Here is a 24610-nt window from a genome sequence, read left to right as displayed (position 1 = left end):
TTGAAACAAAATAAATATGTATTTCATTTATTTAGAATAGATTTTACTAATTTTCATTTATGTCATTAATTTCCTATTTAGAAAATACTTAAAATCTAGAAAAATATAAAATCATCTTCTTTTTTTTGAAAATATATTTGAATTAAAATTTACTCCCTAGTTACCTTCTCCTTGTGGATTCGACCCTTGCCCTATTCTAAGGAAAATTTGATAATCTTCTTGCATAAATCAGTGGCTTAAAGTGACTTATTTTACCCAAATTATGGTTTATCACATAGTGATTAGGATGAATTAAAGCTAAATGTTTAGACATTTGACACATATTTGAATACAAAGGCAATTCATGACTCTATCAATGCAACATGAATCACAAAGGTAAGAGTGGTGGGTAATCCATATCATTCAATAATATTTTGTAAAATCTTGTTAGGAAAAGGATTTTGATGATTTAATATAATAGATATTAAATGAAATTAATTAAGTAGTTGAATATAGTAGTAATATATAGACATTTATTAGATAAATATGTGATGGAGTATATTAGGGATGATAAGTTTATAATTAAGGTAGAAGCCCAATAAGACAAGGAAAATTGGGCCCAATAACAGTTGAAGGCTATAAATATCCAATGTAGCCTTCTTCTAAGGTATTCCTTTGGTGCTCATTCTCTCTCTTATCTTGAAAAATCGTGATATCTCTCTCTCTCAACTGAAAGTTCTTGAAAGTTCTGGCTGGTGGTGAGGAAATTCAAGACTGGTGGACGTCATCATCTGCATGTTTGTGATTACTGATTCTTCAAGAAAATCCTGGTTAGATTTTTCCATATCTTGTTGAAGGTTCTTAATACCAATTTCTTGATTTCTTGAAATCAAGATACCAATTTCTTGAAATCTGTTGAAATTAATTTGAAGGTTCTTGAAATTCATTGACTTTCGTAAGTTAGAATCTAAAATCAAAATTTAAACATTCATAATTTGAAAAACTGATTTTGATCTTGGATTTCTTGATTTCTGTTGAAATTAATTTGAGGGTTCTTGAAATTCATTGACTTTCGTAAGTTAGAATCTAAAATCGAAATTTGAATATTCATAATTTGAAAAACTGAGTTTGATCTTGGATTTCTGAAATCTAAATAACAAGTTGTTTTCGGTTTCTTGATTATGGGAAATCAAACATAAAATCTAATTGAAATCTTGATTGATAAAGATTAAAGATTAAATCGCTTTTTACTACATTGTTAATTGATACAAAATTCAATTCGATTTTGATGTTTGCAATTATTTGAAATCATATAACCAACTTTCTTGGACTTCTTGATTATTGAATATATTGACAGCTTTAAATCTATTTTAATTCTTTGATTAATTCAAATTAGTTTTGAATTCGATTTCAAAATATTGGAGTATTTTAGGCGCCCTAATTCTAATTGATTTTAAGTAACGTTCTTGAAATTCAGTTTTCTTCAGATATAAGAAATTCAATTTGAAAATTATTCATTCATCTTGTAAACTTGAATTTGAATTTTAGATTGGATGAAATTTAAATAACTATCTAAATCGATTTCTTGAATGCATTAACTCGCAAATTCAAATACATTTGATATCTCCCATATATATATATATTCGATCATAATTGATATACCTTTTGGATTTGAATTGATATATCTTTTTTATAACTGATCAGATTTGATACAAGTGTTTGATTTAAATTGATATCATCTAACTACATTGGATCAGAATTGATATGTGTTTGATTTAAATTGATATCATCTAACTACATTGGATCAGAATTGATATAACTATTTGATTTGAATTGATATTTTCTAAATCACATTCGATCAGGATTTACACAGTGAAATTGTTTGATTTAATTTGAGATTTCTAAATCCCATTCGATCAGACTCACTATAATTACTTTATTTGAATTGATATTTGTTAAATCACATTTAACTTGAGTTAAGACCATTGATCTTTAATATTGATTGATCTGATTATCTACTTTGAATATTTCTGATATTAGTAAACATCAATTGATCTCATTGGACTATCTTATTACAATTGAGAAGAATTATTACCAGTTGATATAAGTTTAGATTTTGACTGCATTTGATCATATCCATTGGTAGTTAACATCAATTGACATTTGATACACGATTTGTGACTTGAAAGTGGAAAAACAGAATTTAGGAGAAAACTAGGGTTAGGAGAAAAGTTGACTTAAGGTCAACAAAGATATTGTCATTATATTGCTTTTCAGGGAAGTGCACTAACAGGAGAAAGATCACATTCACTTGAACATGGGATGGTGGCCTGAGACGTGAGGACTTCGTCAGCACAGAGTGGACTGAGGAGAGGCTCAAAACGTTGCTGGAAGTTGAGAAGGCACTCGATTGAGGTCGAGAGAGACGTCGGCACCGAGCAAGTGTTTTTAGTGTGTGATTACTAGAGATCAGTGCAAGCGATTTTACATCGCGAACAGTTTTTTCTCACTTTGCATTTGCCAAAGTGATTAGTGGAGTCAGGGCGACTCCTCGGGCGAGGCGCGGCTGCAGTAAGGGCACATTAGTGCCCCGAAGCAGGGTAAAAATTTATTGTCCCTTGAGTGAAGTAAGAGAGAGTTAAACAAGAAATCTATATAAATAAAAGAAGTAGAACTAATTCACCCCCTCTTAGTTCAACAAATCTTATATTTTGGATGTCCCAGTCATTGGTGCCATATTTCAGGTGTTCTCCTACTAGTGTTGATGCTTTGAGATTTGGGGCCCTTAGGTGATACATGCCATCTTTAAGAAGCTTCGTGAGAAGAACTTGGCATGCCACTTTGTCATTCACCAAGCAGTAGCATGAGTGAAACTGAAAAAGTACATCATTATAAGATGTTATTTTTTTAACAAATAATAAATTTCTAGTGATATCAAGGAAATGCGGAAAAGCATGTTTTCCGTTTGCTTCTACTCATTTGGCTTGTCATTTCATCATTAAATTTAATCTTGGCAATAATTGATGGAAATTTATGTGGCCGGCAAGCCAATCACACATTCCATATCTTGTTTCATGTTCATTAATACAATATATTCATTAAAGTGCACCGGTGATGCTTCTAATGAAGTCCATGAATACATTATTGGACTTAGTGAATTATAATGAGATCGTAATACAAAGATCACTAGTCTTTAAGTATGTGTTCTAAATATTCTTATTTGAAGGATACTTGAGAAGGACATTGAAGTATCCCGATAGAATAACACTATCTAGCCTCACTCATATGATGAGTATGGTCGTTCCTGTAGCCATTAGTGTAGAGACAATAAGGATAATTGTGCTTTAGTGGACATAGTTCATTGAAATGATATTATACCTAACTGTCAATCACATGAATCCCTAAATTGATCCACATGAATCCCTGAATGATATTATACCTAACTGTCAATAAGGTAGATTCACATCATGGTTTTGTAAGTGGTCCTTAGACCTGAAACACCAAAGACGTCTTGTTGACGGACAATTGTACTTTGACTATAACCTACGAGTCCCTAATCATGGTAGTCTAAATAGTCTTAGTGCAGGTGCACCAACAAGTTCATGAAGATAATTGAGTGGTCAAGATGGGATCATCCAACTTTGGTAAAAGAGGTGACAGCTCAAGGAAGATGATGCGATGAAGTCCTTGGCCAAGGCAGTGAAATATTGGAGAAGATTTCTCTGATAGTTTCCGAACACATTAGTACTAACTTGGATGACGGATTAGGGTTTGATAGTTGATCATACCGTAAGTCGTCCTAGGAGCATCAAGTGGATGAGGGACTATACGTACATGGTAACTGATGATGAACACGTTCCATGGGTGAGTTTTGCTCAAGGCTTTCTTCTATTTTTCCTTAATGGGTAGATTTCACAAATTTCAACAAACTCCAAACCCAAAAATCTTATGGGTGAGACTTTGTAAGACCATCTATCAATCAATGATTTTAAGGGCTTAACTATTGTTGTGATAATCCACTACCTTGGCAAAAAATTTTATCACATCATCTTCCTTTAGTTGTTTCATCTTATAAGAAGGTAAAATGGTCCCACTTTGACCGCACAACCACCTTCGTGGACTTGTTGCCCCATCTGAGCTGAGATGGTTTGAAATCCCATGATTTTGAACCCGTAGGAAAAAAATCTATCCATAAGATGTCTTTGATGTTTCCATGGCATCAATCAACCAACCTGTGTGAAGATAAGGAATAATACTAAAGTTTATACATATTAATTTAGTGAATATTTTACCTAGAGAGAACCCAGTATATACCCTTAGTATCTCCACACTAATGGCTAGCAGATTGGCCATAATTGTAATATGAGTGGATTTTGTCCATTTATTTTGATGCCCTCGAGTATCCTTTGAATGGAAATATTAAGAAAACATCCTTTAAAGACTAGTGATCTCCATTTATGATCTCATCAAAATTCACTCAGTCATTTCATGTACTCAAGGAGTTCATGAAAAACATCACATGAGATCTACAATGAAGTAAGTGTCAATTCAATGAACCTAAATGATAAATGGATTTGTGATTGACTAGCAGGCCACACATTATCCATCATTTTTATAGGGTGAAAAAACCAAACTTTTTCCTACTAGATCCTTATCAGTTAGACTTCAAACATAATGTTTGTAGATATTATCGATTGATTGATGTTGCATGTATATCATTGTTATGAAGTTTATACTCCAAAAAAGAAAGTTATTTAGAAAATCTGAAATAAATGTGAATATTCTGACTGAGTCCTAATTTAAATAGACACAATATAAGACAATTTCTCAGATTTTCCTAATAATGGGTGCATCCAATACCTTAATGAAATGTTTTCTAGATGAATTTCAGTTTCCAACTCTTTCTCCCCTCACGAGTGAAAAAATCTAGAAATTGAAAATTCTCTAGATAGGAATGATGGAAATATATGTGGCCGGCAAGCCAATCACACATTCCACATCTCCTTCCATATTCATTAATAGAACATATTCATTATAGTGCACGTGTGATGCGTATAATGAAGTCTATGAATACATGATCGGACTTAGTGAATTATGATGAGATCATAATACAGAGATCACTCGTCTTTAAGCATGTGTTCTAAACATTCCTATTCAAAGGATACACGAGAAGGACATTGAAGTATCCGGATAGAATAACACTATCTAGCCTCACTCATATGATGAGTATGGCCGGTCCCGTAGCCATTAGTGTGGCGACACTAAGGATAGATAGTGGGTGCTCTTTAGTGAAAGAGTTCACTGAATTGATCCGTACGAATCCCTGAATGGTATTATACCGAACTGTCAATCAGGTAGATTCACGTCACGGTTGTGTAAGTGGTCCTTAGACCTGAGACACCAAAGATGACTTGTGGACGGACGGTTGTACTTTGGCTATGGCCAACGAGTCTCTAAACATGGGATTCTAAACGGTCTTAGTTCGGGTGCATCAAGAAGTACACGAAGGCGGTTGAGTGGTCAAGATGGGATCGTCCACCCTCGTTATAAGAGGTGACAGCTCAAGGAAGACGATGCAACGAAGTCCTTGGCCAAGGCAGTGAAATATCGGAGAAGAGTTCTCCGATGATTTCCGAATGCATCAGTACTAACTCGGATGACCGATTAGGGTTTGACAGTTGACCATACCTTAAGTCGTCCAAGGAGCATCAAGTGGATGAGGGATTATACATACACGGTAACCGATGATGAGAAGGTTCCATGAGTGAGTCGATACACACTCCTTTGTATCTTCTAGGACACGAGGTGTAGCTTGGCACCCCACGTGTCGGAGTCTCGACCTATCGATTGGGTTAAATCGATCTGATGTTAATTAATCTATATGATGATATAGTTAATTAAGTTGGAAGGCCAATAAAGGTTATTGGGCCGTTGGAGTCATTAACTAGACTGATACATGGGCCTAGAGGGTCACACGCAAATGGTCTTTTGGATGTTGGAAGATATACTTAAGTTTTGGGGGTTTTTATGAAAAATACCCACTTAGTATAAATAGGGGAAGGCCCTGAACGAAATTCACCCAGGCCAGAATTGTTCAGGGGCCTTTCCCCTTCTTCTCCACTCTCCCCACACCCGCTCTCCAACCCTGATTTGATCAGGACGACGTAACGACGCCGACGGAGATAGAACGGGGCTCGTCAACGAGAAGGAGGAGATCCGACGCGCCGAGGACCGCGTGGATACGTCTAGAGGCTGCACTCTTGAGCAGCTCGACTCGTCTCACTCCGGGATCGAAGAAATTGCGAATGAGATTTGTGCAAAGGTACGCCGTTTCAATGTTTGGGTTGATGGCGTTCGATTCACAAAAGACTTCCGCTGCGCATCGTTTTTGATTTATTCATCCAAGTCAAGGCCCCTAGAACCCAACAAGGAGTTCCTTAAGGGATCAGATGATCTTTGGTCCATTCAAAGTCGATGATTAAACCTTGGCTTTCACTAGAATCAATACATCTTCAAGGCCATTAATTGTATTTTAGATAAAGGTTTCAATGAAACATCTCTTTTATCGATGATGTACGATTCACACTTAAAGATATAGATGACTGGAAGCATAAATATATTTTAGAAATACATAACTAGGTCAAAAAATGATGAGAGATATAATGATCAATTTTATTGATACATATTTGTGTAAACATATGAAATAATAGAGTTATTGTAGTCACATGTGTGCTCGGGGTGAGGAGCTTTGAAATAAAGCGGGATATTAAGAAGAAGTTTTAAGTAATATTTCAACATCACTGTCTTAGAGATACTCAATTTTATTCATTTCAAATCTGTGTTATTTAGGTTAATATTCTAGAGGAGTTTTTTCAATATTTTTTTACATCAATTAGAATTATCAGGTAGATCAAATTATCGAGTGTGTGTACACTTGAAATGAAGAAGAAGCTAGAAAAGTAATAGATTGCATATATATATATATATCTGTAACTTAATTAACTTCTGGTTATCATGTTAACAGGCTCTGAGAGTATGATGCTTTCATTTAATTGATCAGTTTGATAGCTACTATGACATTTACACTTCAATACACAATTAAGATTATTTCTAATTTCTAAGTGATGGTGATGTATAAAACAATAGTTATAAATGTACTTCTGAGTTTCACGTTATGATAAACTTATCTGCGGATCATTAAATGCAAGCTCCAATTTACAATATATAATCCAAAAAATATGAGTTATGTATGATATATTATGCTATTAATTAGTTGAATATACTACAACTTTCTTAGGTGTCCTTTAAACAATTCTAAGAGAATTTTTTCTTAAAATGAGATTGATCCTCCTAATAAAATTGTCACACGGTCAAATCCCGAGCTAGGTCTCTTGCTCGAATTTGGCGTGTGTCGGCCTCAATGCTTGGAGCAAAACTGACGTAGGACGACAAAGGAAAAGGGGGACTAAGGAGATGGATGGGTTGACGATGGGAAATGGGTCTGTAGGGAGGGATAAAATAATCCACAGAAATTCACACGGTCGGATTCGGACTTTAAAACCGATGAAGATCTGGTGGTGTAGCTCCGACCCTTATCGAGGGCGGGAGTACTGTCTTCCCCCACCGCGACTATGCCTAAGCACCGAAATCAATACCCGAATTCGCGTCGCGAAGAAACACTCGGGGAAGAGAGAGAGAAGAGGTGGAAATCCAAACCAAAACTAATTCTGACGGCGGTGGAAACTTCTCGAGAAAACACTGGACGGAGAACACTTTCGACACCAAAGAGTTCAGGCGTACCTCAGCACCGTAGTGCATGAAGAGGATGCGGGAAATTCTGATTGTGACGAGGCTGGGCGAATCCGGGCGTTGAGCGGCCCACTGGACGAGGACAATGCTGGGCGTTCCGGGCGTTGAACGGCCCTGGTTGAGTGCATATGTCGTGGTCGCAGAGTCAAGCGTAGGCGAATACCCGTGCGCGCGAAGCGCGCGTATGATGCGCGGAGCAATGCGCGTGGGCGCTGAGCGCGCTGAGCGCGCGGAGCGCTGGCGCGCGCGCGGAGTGCGCGGAGTGCGGCGGAGCGCACCCGGAGCGCATGTAGAGCGCGCGGCTTGGAGCGTCGGACGGCATCGTCGACGACTGGCGGCCTGGGACGCTCTGGGTGGTGGCCTAGGACATGGCTTGGGCGGCCTTGGCGAGGACAACCTAGGCGTCCTGGCGGGGCTGCCTGGGCGACCTTGGCTGGGGCGGCCTGGGTGTCCCTGGCGGGAGGTCTGGGCGGCCCTGGCTGGGGCGAACTGGGCGTCCTGGCGGGGCGGCCTGGGTGGCCTCGGTTGGGGCGTTCTGGGCGGTCCAGGCGGGGCTACCTGGACGGCCTTGGCTAGGGCGGTATGGGCGACCTGGGCGGCCTGGGCTGGGGCGGCCTGGGCATCCCTGGCGGGAGGTCTAGGCGGCCTTGGCTGGGGCGGCCTGGCTGGGGCGGCCTGGCTGGGGCGGCCTGGCTGGGGCAGCCGGGGTGTCCTGGCGGGGCGGCCTGGGCGGCCTCGGCTAGGACTGCCTGGGCGGCTTGGCTGGGTGGCCTGGGCGAGAGAGAGAGAGTGTGGGAGAGAGAGGGGAAAGAAAGAAAATCGGAGAGGGAGAGAGGATGGCAAAAGAGGACGGAAAGGGGATGGGAGGCCGACGTCGCGAGGCGGCGGCGGCTGCGGCGGCAGCGGTGACGGCTAGGGTTCAAAGGGGTAGGGAGGTTGGGCAATCCTCCAAGAAGAGTTAAACAAAACTCAATTCTTGAAATTATGACTGCCTAAGAGTTTCTTGAAAACAATGGCCTTTATATAGGCCTTGGAGGAAAGAGAAATTGACGAGAAAGTGAAGACGTGCGCTGTGTCACGCCAAAGGGCAGTTGTGGATCTGCCTTTGGCGTCATGTCATGATGCGCGTAGAGACGTGCGCGAGTGGAGACGTGCTAGTTGGCGATTGTGGCGTGTCAGCTTTAGTGTTAACTCCGGTTGACCGTGGCGGGTTGACTTCGGTTGACTCTGGTTGACCGTGGTCCATAGCTGGCATGTTGACTCCGGTTGATCGTGGTGACGCGTTCGTCGATGATATGTTGGCGTCCTCGCCATTAAAAACACTGAGCAGCCTTGATCTCTTGCAGCGGAAATCTTTGTAAATGCTTAAGATCGCATAGAAGGGGTTAGAGGAGATGGTGGGGACGCAGCCCCGTCAGGGAATAAGATCATTGCATTAATATCATAAAAGATTACATCGTTGTTGGGACCATTACATGGGGGAAGACGAGGGGTGATACAACGAACGAGATGAGGAGCCTTGCGCCAGGGTAGTGTCGCCACACTGCCTCAAGGCTGCCACTCCGCACGCGTGCGCCCGCTCTGTCACTACACAAGTGGCCCAGGCCGAGCGCCGCGCGCTCGCCGGCGTGGCGATCACACACGCCACCCCTACCTTAACGATCACACACGCCACCAGCACCCGCGTCGACACCTTTGCGCGCAGTCTACGCGATGCCGCCACATTCGATGCCCCAAGTTGGGTGTTGCGCGCCCAGCACTACCCGCGGGAGCACTTCGCACCCTCTATGCCGCCTCGGCGCTCTTAGTGCACCACATGCCTAGTCTCCTGGCGGGATGTCTCCCTACCCCGCGCCCCGCACAATGCGCGCGCTGCCCACACCGCCGCTGCGCGGCACCTCGCACAACTCCATGCATTGCACTCGCGGCACGCCACGCGGCTTGCGCATCCCACACCCACGTGGCTTTGGCGCTCGTGTGTAGTGTTGGCACCCGCGCGTGGCGCTTAGCGCTGGCGCGCGGCGCTTGACGCTCGTGCGCTCATGCCTGTCGGCTCACGTGCCCAGCACGCGCAGACTTCACCTGATTCGTCCCGCCTTGGGCGTTGACGGGCATGTGTACCGTCTGTAGTGTATCACCATGTACAAGGGTGATGGCTTGAAAGATCAGGTTTGGGCATCGCTACCCATAATGACTCAGTCCTTTAATGTCGTGAGTCTAAATGCGAACACACCCTTCCAATAAGTACGCAAGCCTCCAGGCAGGGAATGCCGCCTAGGTAGGGGCCTAACACACAGGAATACACAATTTATTAGGTAATTAAATAGTTAAACTTGATTATTTCGTAGATCTTATGAGGTTTATCTATTAATAATTATATGGTCCCCTTGATATCAGTTGTTTCATACCAGTGCATATAATTGAGATAATTTTCAACTTGGAAAATATTTGAAAAACCCTAAAGGAGCACTTGTTCAATAATTCAGCATTTAATAGTGCTCGCGATGATATTGATGTGGGAAGGTGATATATCAAGATTACTGGTATTATATAAATTAACTGCATGTCAACTCTCTCACTTAAACCCAAATCGTCAGCTTACACTGGTGAAAATCATGTATAGATTATATTATTTCCCTAATCATCAAACTGAAATTTTCCCAGTCAGCTTGGAACATGTTCTACATCAGCGTTATCATGTAACACTGTATATTTTATATTATTTCCCTTAAAAAAATGATATTGTATGTTAGTATCATAATGACTTAAAAACTAATATAAGGTTTTAAAGGGCTTAAACACTATCCTTTCTAATGAAGTAGTATGTGATTATGTAAAGCTAAATTAAGCCATTGGCCCAATTAATTCAAAATCATATAAAATATTAAATGAGTATTGATAGTATCGTTTAGAATCTAGTAGATAGAATGTGATGATTCGCTATGAACAGTCATCGGATCGGATCGCTGATGGGATCGATCGAGATCAATTCGGATCCCCACCGTATCAAATTCATTCCGGAGTTCGGGTTAGTTGTATCGGGCTATCGAAGATCCGATGGGTCCGGGTAGTGAACAAGAACGGTAACGGGGAAAAATACCGTTGTGCTTTGGTAGCCGCACCCCTAGAAATTCCGGCTAAATTACTCGAGACCGGAATTTTCCGAGTCGGCTTCCCCTTCACCGTCGCTCAGATCCACGGGCTTGAGGAGCTCCAACTTCCTGGATCGGCTCCGGCGGAGGTCCTCCTATTCCTGCAGTTCGTTTCCTCTTCTTCGACTCCTCAACCAGCCAAAATGGTGAGTGTTGAACTTCATTTCGGTGTTTTTCCGTCCAAAATCGTGAAATAACACCTATCACCCGCGGTGTTAAAGAGATTGGAAGCTTTGGTTTGCTCATTTCGTTCTATTTTTTTGCCAACTTTTTATGTGTTCCCATATTTCTGCCCATTTCTGATCTAATTTTCTTTTCCGACACTAAACTTTGATATTTTCATGGCGATCTCTCGGCGTCTCGGGGATTTACAGCCGCTCAGACTAGAGATCAAGGTACTTCTCGACTTTCTGTTGGAGTTTTTTTCCTCAACCGGATCCGATTATTTCTTCTGGTTCATACTTCGGATTCTTCAGAGAAAGCTACTTTGCCGTCTGTCATCTTTTTCTATTGCAGCTTTTACTTGACTTTATTCTCACCGTATTGTTCACACCAGAGAAAGCTTGCTCAAAGGTCGGAGAGAGTTAAGTCCGTAGATCTGCATCCGACTGAACCATGGTAATTGCAGAATTGTTGATTACAGTTCAAATCTTTGATGTTTGGTTACTATTGGTCATTTCGAGGTGTCCATATTTTTACTGAAAAATACATTTCTGCGTCTGGAATAGCACCCTTGCCACTAAATGAATAAATTGTCGGTTTCTGTAAACGCCAAACTCAGGGCTGTTGTTTATCAATCTTTGGGATCAGACCTAAAACAGAGTTTGACATTCAATTTGATCTTGGAAATATATTAATTTTTCAGGATTCTCGTCAGTCTATATTCTGGAAGTGTTTGTATCTGGAACCACCAGTCTCAGGTAAGGAACCTGTTGCTTATGATAGAGTTAGCTTCGCATTTCTTTGAACTTTGGGGGATTTATCTGGAAATGCTTTTATGCTTTCTTGTCTCCACCATTTTTCTTGTCACCAGTTTGGTGGGGGTTTCATGATTTCGTCATCATAGCATCATTCTTTTTCGGAAGTCAATATTGCATGATTTGGCGCATTTTTCTGCTTTAGATTTTACTGAATAAGTTTTTCTCCAGACTATGGTCAAGTCTTTCGAGGTGACGGAATTACCAGGTGGACTTTTTTCCCTCCCAATTCATCTGTCTTTTTTCTTTTTATGGTTGACCATTTCCTGATGTAATTCTGATGTTTCAGTGCGATCTGCCAAGTTTATATCGCGGAAGCAATGGATTGTTGCTGGGGCGGATGATATGTTTATTCGAGTTTACAATTATAACACAATGGATAAAGTGAAGGTTTTTGAGGCCCATACAGATTACATCAGATGTGTGGCTGTGCATCCTACTCTTCCCTATGTGCTGTCATCTTCTGATGATATGCTGATTAAGCTATGGGATTGGGAAAAAGGTTGGATCTGTACTCAGATATTCGAGGGGCATTCACATTATGTCATGCAAGTGACATTCAATCCCAAAGACACCAATACATTCGCCAGTGCATCACTTGATCGCACTATAAAGGTTTTTAATATTTTTCCACAAAAATACTGAATACTTAAATTTGTATCCAAAACCATCAACTTAAAGATTTATGTTTGTACCAGATATGGAACCTTGGCTCCCCAGATCCTAATTTTACGCTGGATGCACATCAGAAAGGGGTGAATTGCGTTGACTATTTCACTGGAGGTGATAGGCCTTATCTGATCACCGGTTCTGATGACCATACTGCAAAGGTATATTTCATGTTCCTTTCTTTATCTTAAATTCCCCTGTTTCGCCATGTGCCTGTTGATCAGTTTGTTGGAAACAGGTCTGGGACTACCAAACTAAAAGCTGCGTTCAAACCCTTGAAGGGCACACGCATAACGTGTCCGCAGTTTGCTTTCATCCAGAGCTTCCAATAATCATCACCGGTTCTGAAGATGGAACAGTCCGTATATGGCATGCGACCACTTACAGGTATTTTTCTCTTAAGTCTCACTTAACTTCTGCAAACATAGTTTTTGCAATGTCTTCACCGATGCTTTCCAATTCTGGAATTCCCATTCTGGAAGACCCTCAATTTTTTTGTTCTGTTAATCTAATTTTGCGCCATAAAAAATAGTTTATCATACCAATTGAATCAGTTTAAGTCACAGCTGCAAGCGACAGAGACAATGACTCTGGTGATTCCAAACAATGAAAAGATTATTCTGGAATTATTTTAAGACGGATGTTCTTCTCCCTCTCCCTTGATGCTCCTCTCCTTGTCTGGCAGCGTACCTTCAGTCGAGGCTATGGTTTTCAAATAAAAGAAAAGGAAAATTTCTACATCATCCCAACTGGTTTGAATACCAACCTATACAGAATAGAGCAGTGGGGCACTTAAGAATGTGGCCCACTTAAACAGCTTAAAGGATACCTGAGAAATGAGATATGGGCCACTGATAACATGTGGCCTAGTTACAGAATTAAGATGGAAAGACACAAAGATAACGTGAAAGAGGACTCCTCTAATCAACAATTGTATGCGAAGAGAACCGAGGGCCACAAAGCTACATTGTTTCGGAGCATAAGGTATTACTCTTAAGAAAAAGAGTGGTATAATTGCTCAAGTGGTCTGGTGCGTGGAGGCAATATATCGCTTTCATTGTTTGAGCTATACTGGTGAATCTAATTTCTTGGGGTTCCACATTTTGTAATGCACTTTGATTCATAATTGTCTCCTGGTGTTTCTGTGAAAATAGTTCACCTGTGATCAGTAATTACTGGAGACGTTCTCCTTGATATGCGAGTTAATGAATTGGACATTGTGGGGTCTAAGGAATGAACATGAATGGAAATGGCTGCAGAGAGTATAAAATGGCTGAAGAACTTCTCTGTCAATCGATTCTGATGGACACCTGAGGGGGAGAAGGATGTGATAGTGAATAAGGTTAGAGGATCAATGATTACCAAATACGTTAATCCTCAAGCTGAATGCAGGCTCTCAGTCGATGAAAAGAGATCACTTTTGTCAATCATGTGTCGCGATGCATTGATGGGTATTGTACCCTTAATTCTGAGACAGTTGCAACCGTTTTCTTACCCGGGAGCTAAACAGGTTTCGGGTTCCTTTTTAGGCTTCCTTTGATAAGCCCGCAGCAGGACTCTATCAGGTTCCTGCAAACCGTTTTCTTACCTGAGAGATAAACATTTCTCTTGGTTTTATTTTTAGGCCTCCTTTAATAAGCCCTTAGTGGAATCTATTGGGTTCCAGATTTACTTATTCGGTTCTAGATATTGATTGGTAAGTGCAACTTTTGAAAGGAAAAATAATTGTGCCATTGCAATGGAATTTTCTCATCATTGAGACGTAAAATGAAAGGCGTCTTGACTCTTTCAGTTGTTGGTGAAAACTTCGTGAATTATGAAAACTGAATCAAAATATTAGATTTGAGTTCTAGAGATTGGCTAATATTTTGAGAAAGATGATAAGTTGATGAGTGGATCTGTGAGCGCTTAATAATTCTTTGGGCCTCTTGTTTAAAGGTAAAATCTCATGAAACCAGACCTAGGTTTTTGGCCATTATTTTTTGTGCTTCTTTAGAGGGTTTGCTAGGGTTGGGTTGCGAATGGGCAGAAGAAACATTTGCTGCTACCAGTTATCATCTCTGATCATCCATTTTCCAACATCTATTTTAATTTGCTTTATAAGGAACGGACATTAGGGCTTTGATCCGGTACTAGTATACTATGTTCTTGTTAGATTGATCAGGAATTTGACATATTCCAATATAGCCAAAAATATTTCAACAAATATATATGTAGCCAAAAATCACTTCAAGATCCAGAAGCGTACCGGTACATCAAGATTGTCGAGTCCAGATCTTCTGAACGCATAACTCCTGACAATAAAAGTTCCTTGCCGAGATTTCCCCAGCCAACCAGTTGCATCCAACCTCCATCTTCCTTGAGAATGCCCTTGCCGACCAACTCTCACAGAAAGAATGTCATTTTCTGTTCCCTACCTCGTTGGTAGTCTCGTCCTTCTAAGAACTTGCCAATTCTGGTACTCGACTGGCAGTTGGCCGCTTAAGTCTGCACCTGAGAATGCTAATTCCCTTGTTTCCCTTTTTTTGTGGGCTTGCAGAGTCTTCACTAGAGTGACGTGATGACTCTTTCTCCGTACTTCCCTGCTGCAGGCCTATGTCAGCAATGGTCCAGCCTCCTCAACCTGTATTCCTTTGTCTTTCACACTCCCCCATTAAAAACGTACATAGTTTGCTACTACAAAAGCGATACAATCCTCTATGGTCGGGAAACTTTACTAGCCGCTTCTTGGTCTACTAAAGGGTATAAATACCTGCACCCCGTTCTGAATGGTGGGGAATCATTCATTTTACTCCTCTCTCATGTCTTGTCTCCAATACGCTGGCAACACTCTGAAAGAATGTGATTTAGAAAGTTATTCTCAATTTTTTTTAGAAGACAATAAGAATCCAATTTCATTACAAATGAGGTTTAAACGATAATTTTTAATACAAAATTTGCACCCTCTTCATTCACCAGTGAGAAGGAACCTGGAAACATCTGTCATGCCATTTGAGTTGACTGCTTGTCTCATTCAATGAAAATTATGGACTTCATCTATCGAACATGAAATGAAACTTTTTTTACTCAGGTTCCTTTATTTTTCTTGTGCAAAGATTTCAAAGTTCGCGTCACTAATGTAGTCAAGTTTTGTCTTCTTTCTTATTTTAACATATCTCTAATGTAGTCAAATGTATAATTATATTCTCTTTTAGAGACTCTAGTACTCGGAGGAACTTACTTTCTGAATGTTACCTAGTACTATGGTGGATAAAAACAATTGCAATCTTTTCTTTAGTGCTTATAGTTGATATTTTACGGTTCAGATTAACTTTTTGTCTGTTTTTTCTTATTGCTAGCATATCCTAGAATGCATTCAGACATTGTAATTTCTTTTAGTGAATCTAATACTCGGTGAAAATCAGAAGAGATTGTTTCAATTGACGCTTATTATTTCTTTCTCCCGTATATTATTATCGTCGATCAAAGTGACTCAACCTAATTTGATTTCAGGCTTGAGACGACTTTGAATTATGGGCTTGAACGGGTTTGGGCCATCGGATATTTGAAAGGATCACGGAGGTCTGTAAACTAAACATTACTGATTACATCGTCTTGTGGATTGCTTTCTAACTTATTTTATTCAAGGACTTTGCTGGAAATGGATAGTTTGGAAATTATATCAGCTTCATAACGTTTCGTTATAGAATGAATCCATGTTCATTCTTTCAAAAAAAAAGAATGAATCCATGTTCATAAGGAACTAAATATTCTGGAATGTGTCTTTTGGAAGATTGCGAAGTTTATGTGTTTGACCATATTTTCCAGGCTTGCAATTGGATACGATGAAGGGACAATCATGGTAAAAATTGGTCGAGAAGAGCCTGTAGCTAGCATGGACAGTAGCGGAAAAATAATATGGGCAAAGCATAACGAAATTCAAACTGTAAACATCAAGAACGTCGGCGCTGATTTTGAGGTCCGGAAAAAACCTTATACCATTGGAGTTTTATGTTTGTACGATCTGTTGTGGCTGATGTTGTCTAACATTTTAGGTCACCGATGGGGAGAGGCTACCATTGGCTGTCAAGGAGTTGGGCAGCTGTGATTTGTACCCTCAGGTAACCTAGCTGACTCTGGACATCAATTGCACTTTGAGTGGACTATCATCTTCAAGTATTTATCCATTCCGTTTTGAGGCTTGTTTTCATGACACTTATGTTCCCGACTGTGTTTTTATTCATCTCGGAAAGACAAATTCAAGAGAATACGGCCTGCATCTTTTATTCGATCAAATCATAGATAAAATTGTCAGATTTTGAAATGTATCGCTGAATCCTTTTGGGGCGGAGTTCAAGATTAAATGACTTGGATCAAGACTGAAGCATGGCTTGTGTTTGATTGTGCTTTTTAAACACGTGCGTCTTAATCTTTCAATGGTTAATAAGTGTGTCTGTTTCAGAGCTTAAAGCACAATCCAAATGGGCGATTTGTCGTAGTATGTGGGGATGGAGAATACATCATATACACGGCTCTTGCTTGGAGAAATAGGTCTTTTGGTTCCGCATTGGAATTTGTATGGTCATCTGAGGGAGAGTATGCTGTGCGGGAGAGTACATCAAAAGTGAAGATTTTCAGTAAAAATTTCCAGGTTCGTCCACTCATCTTGGCAATCTGTTTCCAATTTCTCCAGATGTTCTTGGGCCTCAGTGATAAGAAAAGAAAATTTAAAATATCTAGCAATTGTTAGCCAGTCTCGATATCAGTTTTTTATATTATTTACTTAAAACGGTCCAGTAATTAAATGCTGATTTTTTTCGTGTAAGAAATGGCCTTCTGTGAAGTTACCAAAGTTAGGCTTTAATAATAAGTACGAGGTGCAGAAATTATTCATCGATGACGTGCATCAGAGCTTGTGGTTAGGGATTTAATAATGAACACTCGATTAGTGGCAGTGGAGGAAAGTAAATCTCCGTTTTTTGTTGGCTTCTCGTTCAAGTATGTCGTAATGGCTTCTGAAACAAGCCTTGTTGGGAACCTTGAATTCTCGTTCCCTGTATGAAAATGAAGCATCTCATCACGTCCAAATGTAAATTTGTTGTCTTACTTTTGATCGGGTCTCCTCCTTTATCTTTATGGTTTATCTAATAAGATCAAAGCATGGCGGCCTGCAAAAAAAAATGTGCAGACTTGAAAACCATGCGTTTATGGCCTACGATTTTGTATTTTAATCGTGATTAAACTGTATTGGACTCATCTCAGGAGAAAAAGAGCGTGAGGCCAGCATTCTCTGCGGAACGAATTTTTGGTGGATCCCTTTTGGCAATGTGCTCCAATGACTTTATTTGCTTCTATGATTGGGCGGAGTGCAGGTTGATTCGAAGAATTGATGTGAATGTCAAGGTCTTTCTTCTTTCCTGCAAAAGACACATGTTGTTTCCTATGTTTTGAATGCCAATCATGCTTGTGTCTATATCCTTTCAGAACCTTTATTGGGCTGATAGTGGTGATCTGGTAGCCATTGCGAGCGACACATCATTTTATATTCTTAAGTACAATGTATGCCCTCCTTTCACTTGAGTTGGTTTATACAGCACCAGTGCCCCTTTGCTTTCTCCTGTTTTAACGGTTTAGACAAATAATCATTGTGCGTATAAAATATTTCCTATTTCAGAGAGATGTTGTGGTTTCCTATTTTGAAAGTGGTAGATCTGCGGATGAGCAAAGTGTTGAAGAAGCATTTGAGCTACTTCATGAAGTCAATGAGAGGGTCCGAACAGGAATATGGGTCGGCGATTGCTTCATTTATAATAATTCTGCTTCACGGCTTAATTATTGTGTTGGTGGAGAGGTTTGTTTTGATTTCTGTTTTCTAGAATCATCAGTATCACTCTGCATGCATGTAATCTGCAGCGGCATGATTATTTTTTATTTTCATTGCCATAGGTCACCACAATGTTTCACTTGGACCGACCAATGTATTTGCTCGGCTATCTTGCCAGCCAAAGTCGGGTGTACCTTGTAGACAAAGAATTCAAGTGAGTGCTATTTATATAGTTCTCTTTCCGTTTTCTTCAAAAAAATATTTCTCTTTTCCCTAATGATTGATTACTAACATTTTATTTTTCTACATTAGTGTTGTAGCCTACACGCTGCTTCTCAGTTTGATCGAGTATAAAACACTGGTTTTGCGTGGGGACATTGACCGTGCAAATGATATTTTGCCGTCGATACCCAAGGAACAGCTTAACAGGTACTGCTGTCCTTAAAAAATATGCCCTCTTTGAAATTACTTGAAAAGCATAAATTCGTAAATCTGGGGTGTCATTGGGATCCTTTGGGCAATTTCTTTGCGGGGATTCAAGAAGTATAATTCTATTTCATCCCCTCAAAGACTCGGAGAAGAAACGAGGGATAATATGTTATTTTTATCTGATTAAAGGAAAGTTCAGATCTTCAGGCTATCCCTCTTTTGTATATTGTTGTTCCTTTTGTTGTCTCGTTAGCTCAACACCAATGATAGTATCTTTTTCGTATATGGATTAGTTTATGACGAATATAAGTGAGAGACTTGCAAAAGAGGGAAAACGAATGAAACCCCGGCAGTTCTCTTCATTGTTAACGTAGTATGTGTAATTGCTAAATGATATTTTGAGTACTAAGCTTTGATGGAACAGACGAAATTGCTCTCTTCTTTGTCAGTGTTGCACGTTTCTTGGAGTCGAGGGGCATGCTGGAAGACGCGCTAGAAGTTGCCACAGATCAGAATTACAGATTTGATTTGGCGCTGCAGCTGGGAAGATTAGATGTTGCAAAGGTACTTATAGTCTTAGTTTTCATAAAAATAGCAGTCCATAGTCTGAAAATCTGGTGAGCTCTTATTGTAAAATAATTCATTCAATCTTTGCAGGACATTGCAGTCGAGCTGCAAAGTGAACCGAAGTGGAAGCAGCTTGGAGATCTAGCTTTGTCGTCTGGGAAGGTACTCTTTTCATTTTCTGAAAACTATTACACGGATTGCTTCTACTTTTTTTGGGACACTAATTACCCCACAAATGTGGTTAGCGTGTGACCCGTTTTCTTTCAGTTGACTTTGCTTCTTTTCTACACTTAACATTTCCCACTGGATGCAGCTGGAAATGGCCGAAGAGTGTTTATCAAACGCGATGGATCTGAGTGGCTTGCTGCTTCTATACTCCTCACTGGGAGATGTCGCAGGAATCTCCAAGCTCGCCTCCCTTGCAAAGGAACAGGGGAAGAACAACGTTGCCTTTCTCTGTCTGTTCATGTTGGGCAAGTTGGAAGACTGCATCCAGCTGCTAGTTGACAGGTAATTCAATTCCTCTTTTTATCTGTGGAACATGAACTATATCATTCTTGTCATTGTAAATCCTTTCCTACTTGGTTTGCAGCAATCGCATCCCAGAAGCTGCACTCATGGCTCGTTCATACCTCCCGAGTCATGTTTCTAAGATCATAGGAATCTGGCGAAATGATCTCAATAAGGTTGTTCTTGGCCCCTTTGTTTTTGCTTGTTTTCTGTCATAAAAGTGAATTCTTTCTGACTAAACAAATAGTATCGAGTAACTTCATTCATTTTTTCTCTAAATTTAAATCGAGTTTATTAGTGTGTGTGGCTTGGCGTGACCAGAGGAGTTATAAGGCACGTTTCCTTCCCTCTCTGATGTGTTTCTGTGGTTGGTGCTTACTTGAAGGTTAACCCTAAGGCAGCAGAGTCCTTGGCGGATCCTGAGGAGTATCCTAACCTCTTCGATGATTGGCATCTTTCTCTTGAAGTGGAATCGAACCTGGCAGAGAAAAGGTGTAGATTTATGATCCTATTTGCTCTTATGTAAAAATTTCTTCTATTTGTGCATCTTGACCAGCTCAGAATTCTCTTTTTTTATCCTGAGGTAGTTTCTATTTCATAGCTCATCTTTTATTTAATCATTCCCAGTAGTGGCACGTAGAATGATTGATTTGATCACTGAATAGTCTTCGTTTGCTCGAATTATTCTTGAAAATGGATTTGATATTTTTGGAACCCTTTACCCTGATTCTGGAATTTTTCGATATTTGGGAGCAGGGGCAGTTTTCCACCAGCTGAGGAATACCTCAACTATGCGGGAAGACCCAACACCAATCTCGTGGAAGCCTTCAAAAGTATGAAAATTGATGATGAAGAGGAATCACCACTGGAGAACGGAGAGGTCAGCTTACAGTTTATGATATTCTACATTTTTATCCAAATTCACCTTTTCTCGTCAAGTAAAGAGAAGAATCAATAAGGTTAGCTTTTGCCCTTTTATGGCATTTTTGGGTTTCTCATCTGAGATTGGACGTTTATTACCTGGATATCTCTTGCAATTTCCACCTTTATCTCTCTCTCTATATATATTTCTTGAACACTGGAGCTGATTGCCGCAGGAGAATATCCGTAGTGATGAATTAGGGTTTGACATCAACGATGATGATGTTGAGTGGATGATCACGATGATGATGAATCGCCATTGTCAATTTGTCAAGCCCCAAACATGGATGATGATGATTCCTCATCATCATCGTCCGCTGGCCCTGTTATTGACGTTGTTTATTGTATCCAACTTTGCAGCATCTTGTGTTGGAAAAATTTATAGGACTTCCAGGTTTTGGCCCAACATAGTGGCATTATTAGAGTGCCTAATCCTCATTCTGACCAATACTCCAGACGACCATGGCCTGGTCTCTTTATCTGTATGAAACTCTATGTCTTCTCTTTATCTGTATGGATGAATTAAGACCGTAGAATATTCATCAGCATGAAACTTTTGATGAGTAATTCTTCTCAACACAGATCGACAGAGAAAGATATAAAATAAAGGAAGGAAAGAGAGAGAGAAAGAGACGAGAGAGAGAGAGAGAGAGTAAAGAATTGTTTGTCTTAGAGGAGAAAATCGATTCGGTTTTAAAAATTATTACCATTTTCATGGCATTCCGTCGAATCTTCTTTCCTCTTTACTCCTCCCTTCTCATCTTTCTATCCATATATTTCTCTTTATCTGTATGGCCCAGGCTGCTGCAGCAGAAGATGATGAAGAAGGCGTCCAGGTAGATGAAGATGGGTCTCCGGATGGTGTGATCCTTGTAAACGGGAAAGAGGGCGACGAACAGTGGGGTACGAAAAACGAAGGAACTCCATCAGCCTAAGGCCAATTAGTTGGGCAAGTGCATCATTCATATTCGTCCCCTCTTCCGTCTCTGTCTGTCCTATCTCTTTTTCCTTCTTTCTATGTCTCTCTTTCTATCCCTCCTCTCTCTCTTTTTCTTTCTCTTTCCTCTCTTTTCATCTTTCTCATTTCTATTTTTCTCTCCCATTTTCTCTCCTCAATCTCTTTTTCTGTCTTTTTTCTTTCTCTCTCTCTCTCTCCTTTCTTTCATCTCTCTCATTTCTTTCTTTCTGTCCCATTTTCTCTCCTCTATCTCTTTTTCTCTCTTTTTTCTCCTTCTCTCTCCTCTATTTTCATGTTTCTCATTTCTATTTTTCTCTCCCATTTTCTCTTTTCTCTCTTTTTTCTTTCTCTCTCTCTCCTCTCTTTTCATCTTTCTCATTTCTATTTTTCTCTCCCATCTTCTCTCCTCTATCTCTTTTTCTGTCTTTTTTCTTTTTCTCTCTCCTCTCTTTTCATCTTTCTCATTTCTATTTTTCTCTCCCATTTTCTCTCCTCTATCTCTTTTTCTGTCTTTTTTCTTTCTCTCTCTCTCCTCTCTTTTCATCTCTCTCATTTCTTTCTTTCTCTCCCATTTTCTCTCTATCTTTTTTTCTGTCTTTTTTCTTTCTCTCTCTCTCCTCTCTTTTCATCTCTCTCATTTCTTTCTTTCTCTCCCATTTTCTCTCCTCTATCTCTTTTTCTGTCTTTTTTCTTTCTCTCTCTCTCCTCTCTTTCATCTCTCTCATTTCTTTCTTTCTCTCCCATTTTCTCTCCTCTATCTCTTTTTCTGTCTTTTTTCTTTCTCTCTCTCCTATCTTTTCATCTCTCTCATTTCTTTCTTTCCCTCCCATTTTCTCTCCTCTATCCCTTTTTCTCTCTTTTTTCTCTCTCTCGCTCTCTCCCCCTCCATCTCTCTCTGCTTCTCCATTATCTCTCTCTAGATAGCTCTCCCATTCTCTATTTTTCACATTTATCTCTTTCTATTTCTTTCTCTCCCTTTCTCTCTCTTTCCCTTCCTTTGCCTTTCTGTCTTTCACAAGCTCTCTATTTTTCCTCGAGGGAAAAAGGATTTTTACGTCGTTAGTCTTTTCACACGCCACATTACCCCAAAATATTTGGCCTTTCATTTATTCATTTCTCTTTTGCCTGTGTTGCAGTGCTGACTTCAGGGCACGAATAGCCAAGATGCAGGAAGAAACAGCTGTCGCCAAGGCTCAGAGGATAGTGAGAGAAACAGCTCCATGACAGATGGAACATGTAATAGATGGTAACTTGGTTTTTTCCGTTAGCTTGGAATTTCCCTCTAGGCCTTGAAATTGTTTTTTCTGTCATATATTTGGATGAGAGAATTTGGCGTTAACGTTTACAGCGCTGTCAATTCTTTGATTTGCCTGCTGGATTATCCATAGGAACAAAAATGGATTAATAAAAAATGCGGTATTTCTTGTTAAATTAATTTCATTAGTGTACAACTTTTGTTACTTCGTAATTTAGTGGAGCAGCTTCCCACTGAAATCTAGGGCTTTAGGAGGACAATGAATTATAAGTCGTTGTTACCCTCATATTTTGTCATCAGCTTTTTGTATGAAGTGAAAGATAAGAAAAGTCAAAACGTATACTAGACGATAATTAGTTGGAACTGAGCCCACACTTGCCTGTTGAATAAGGAAAAGGATCCGTGTGGGTCTTTATAACTGAGCCCACACTTGGACAAGTTATTAGGGACACTGAAGTCCAGATAATAGCTCCTGGCTAACACCCCCCCTCAAGTTGGTGAATAGATACTTGCAACTGTGAAACATGCTTCCATGAATTCATTTGGTGAGTAGATCAGAAACATGATTGCATGACTGTACATACTCCAGTTTAACAATCTGAAAATCAATTTTCTTCCTGATAAAGTGTATTTCAATCTCAACATGCTTTGTTCTATCACACCGCATTTTTCTCATTCTCTATCTCTATCTCTATCTCTGTGTCAATCTCTAACTCTGTCTCTATCTCTATCTCTATCTCTATCTCTATCTCTATCTCTATCTCTATCTCTAACAATTCTTCCAACGTCAATATCAATTATAGAAATTCTATTTGCAAATATCAGAGGACCATATGAATCAGTTAGGTAATCCAACCACCATATCAAATAGGCCAATAGCTCAAAAACTATGAATATAGATGAAAGAGTTGCTGATCTGATAAAAGGGATTCAATTCGAAAAAGTACTATGTATACAGACTGACTAGATCTCTGTAATCAAATCAACTTCAGACTGATATTAAGAATCAGATATTTAATCAAATATTTAAGGATCAGATCTCAGTGAATTAAATGTGGAGTCAGGTAAGTCAGACGTAATATAGATTCCATACTAGATAGTAATAAATGGGTTCAAATATTTAACTCTCAAGTTTGATGTATGATTTTCCAGTCAAAATTTTAAATATGTCAAGAACAAGACAATTTTCACTTGATTGCAAGAAGGTCGAAAATTCAAGTATTTACAATAATGAGTAATGCACACGTATAGAATTAGTATGAATGTGATGTCTTTATCAAAGTTAAGAAGATAGAAAACGAATTTAAATCAGATGTATTTCTTGATTATCATCCCTTTAAATGTGAACAGTAGTCAACACAGTTGGATCAATGCCAACTAATCTCAATTTAGGATGATTGATGAGGATTTGAAAATTAAGATTTGTTCTCAGACTGCTTATTCAATGTTAAACTCTGACCAACTATAACTTTTGATCCTGAGCTCATATTTGAGTGTTCTTGTAGTCTGAGTGTAGAATAATAATGTTTATGAAAAAAAATCGAAGTATTTGAACTTTTTGATCCCATTTCTAACACAAAT

General features: G+C 39.6%; 1 protein-coding gene across 2 annotated transcripts; it reads left to right on the top strand.

Annotated features, from left to right (window-relative positions):
• The first annotated feature begins 10927 nt into the window (after positions 1–10927).
• Positions 10928–23119, top strand: LOC144700865 (coatomer subunit beta'-1). 2 transcript variants are annotated; one of them, XM_078572425.1, is made up of 25 exons: positions 10928–11086; positions 11315–11335; positions 11497–11558; positions 11806–11860; positions 12089–12125; positions 12207–12532; positions 12616–12747; positions 12825–12973; positions 16079–16147; positions 16394–16544; positions 16621–16686; positions 17028–17216; positions 17828–17968; positions 18050–18124; positions 18240–18416; positions 18512–18603; positions 18702–18818; positions 19268–19382; positions 19476–19547; positions 19699–19895; positions 19978–20071; positions 20281–20387; positions 20652–20775; positions 21617–21719; positions 22911–23119. In XM_078572425.1, the coding sequence occupies exons 1-25, from the start codon at positions 11084–11086 to the stop codon at positions 22931–22933; spliced, it is 2697 nt and encodes an 898-aa protein (XP_078428551.1). In that variant the 5' UTR covers positions 10928–11083; the 3' UTR covers positions 22934–23119. The 2 variants fall into 2 exon arrangements, with proteins under 2 accessions (XP_078428551.1, XP_078428550.1); XM_078572424.1 differs by having other exon boundaries at positions 10929–11086; positions 21617–21765.
• Positions 23120–24610: the final 1491 nt, after the last annotated feature.

Source organism: Wolffia australiana, chromosome 3 (assembly GCF_029677425.1).
Source record: "Wolffia australiana isolate 7733 chromosome 3, ASM2967742v1".
Lineage (NCBI taxonomy): Eukaryota > Viridiplantae > Streptophyta > Magnoliopsida > Alismatales > Araceae > Wolffia > Wolffia australiana.
This window is presented reverse-complemented; position numbering and strand designations above follow the sequence as displayed.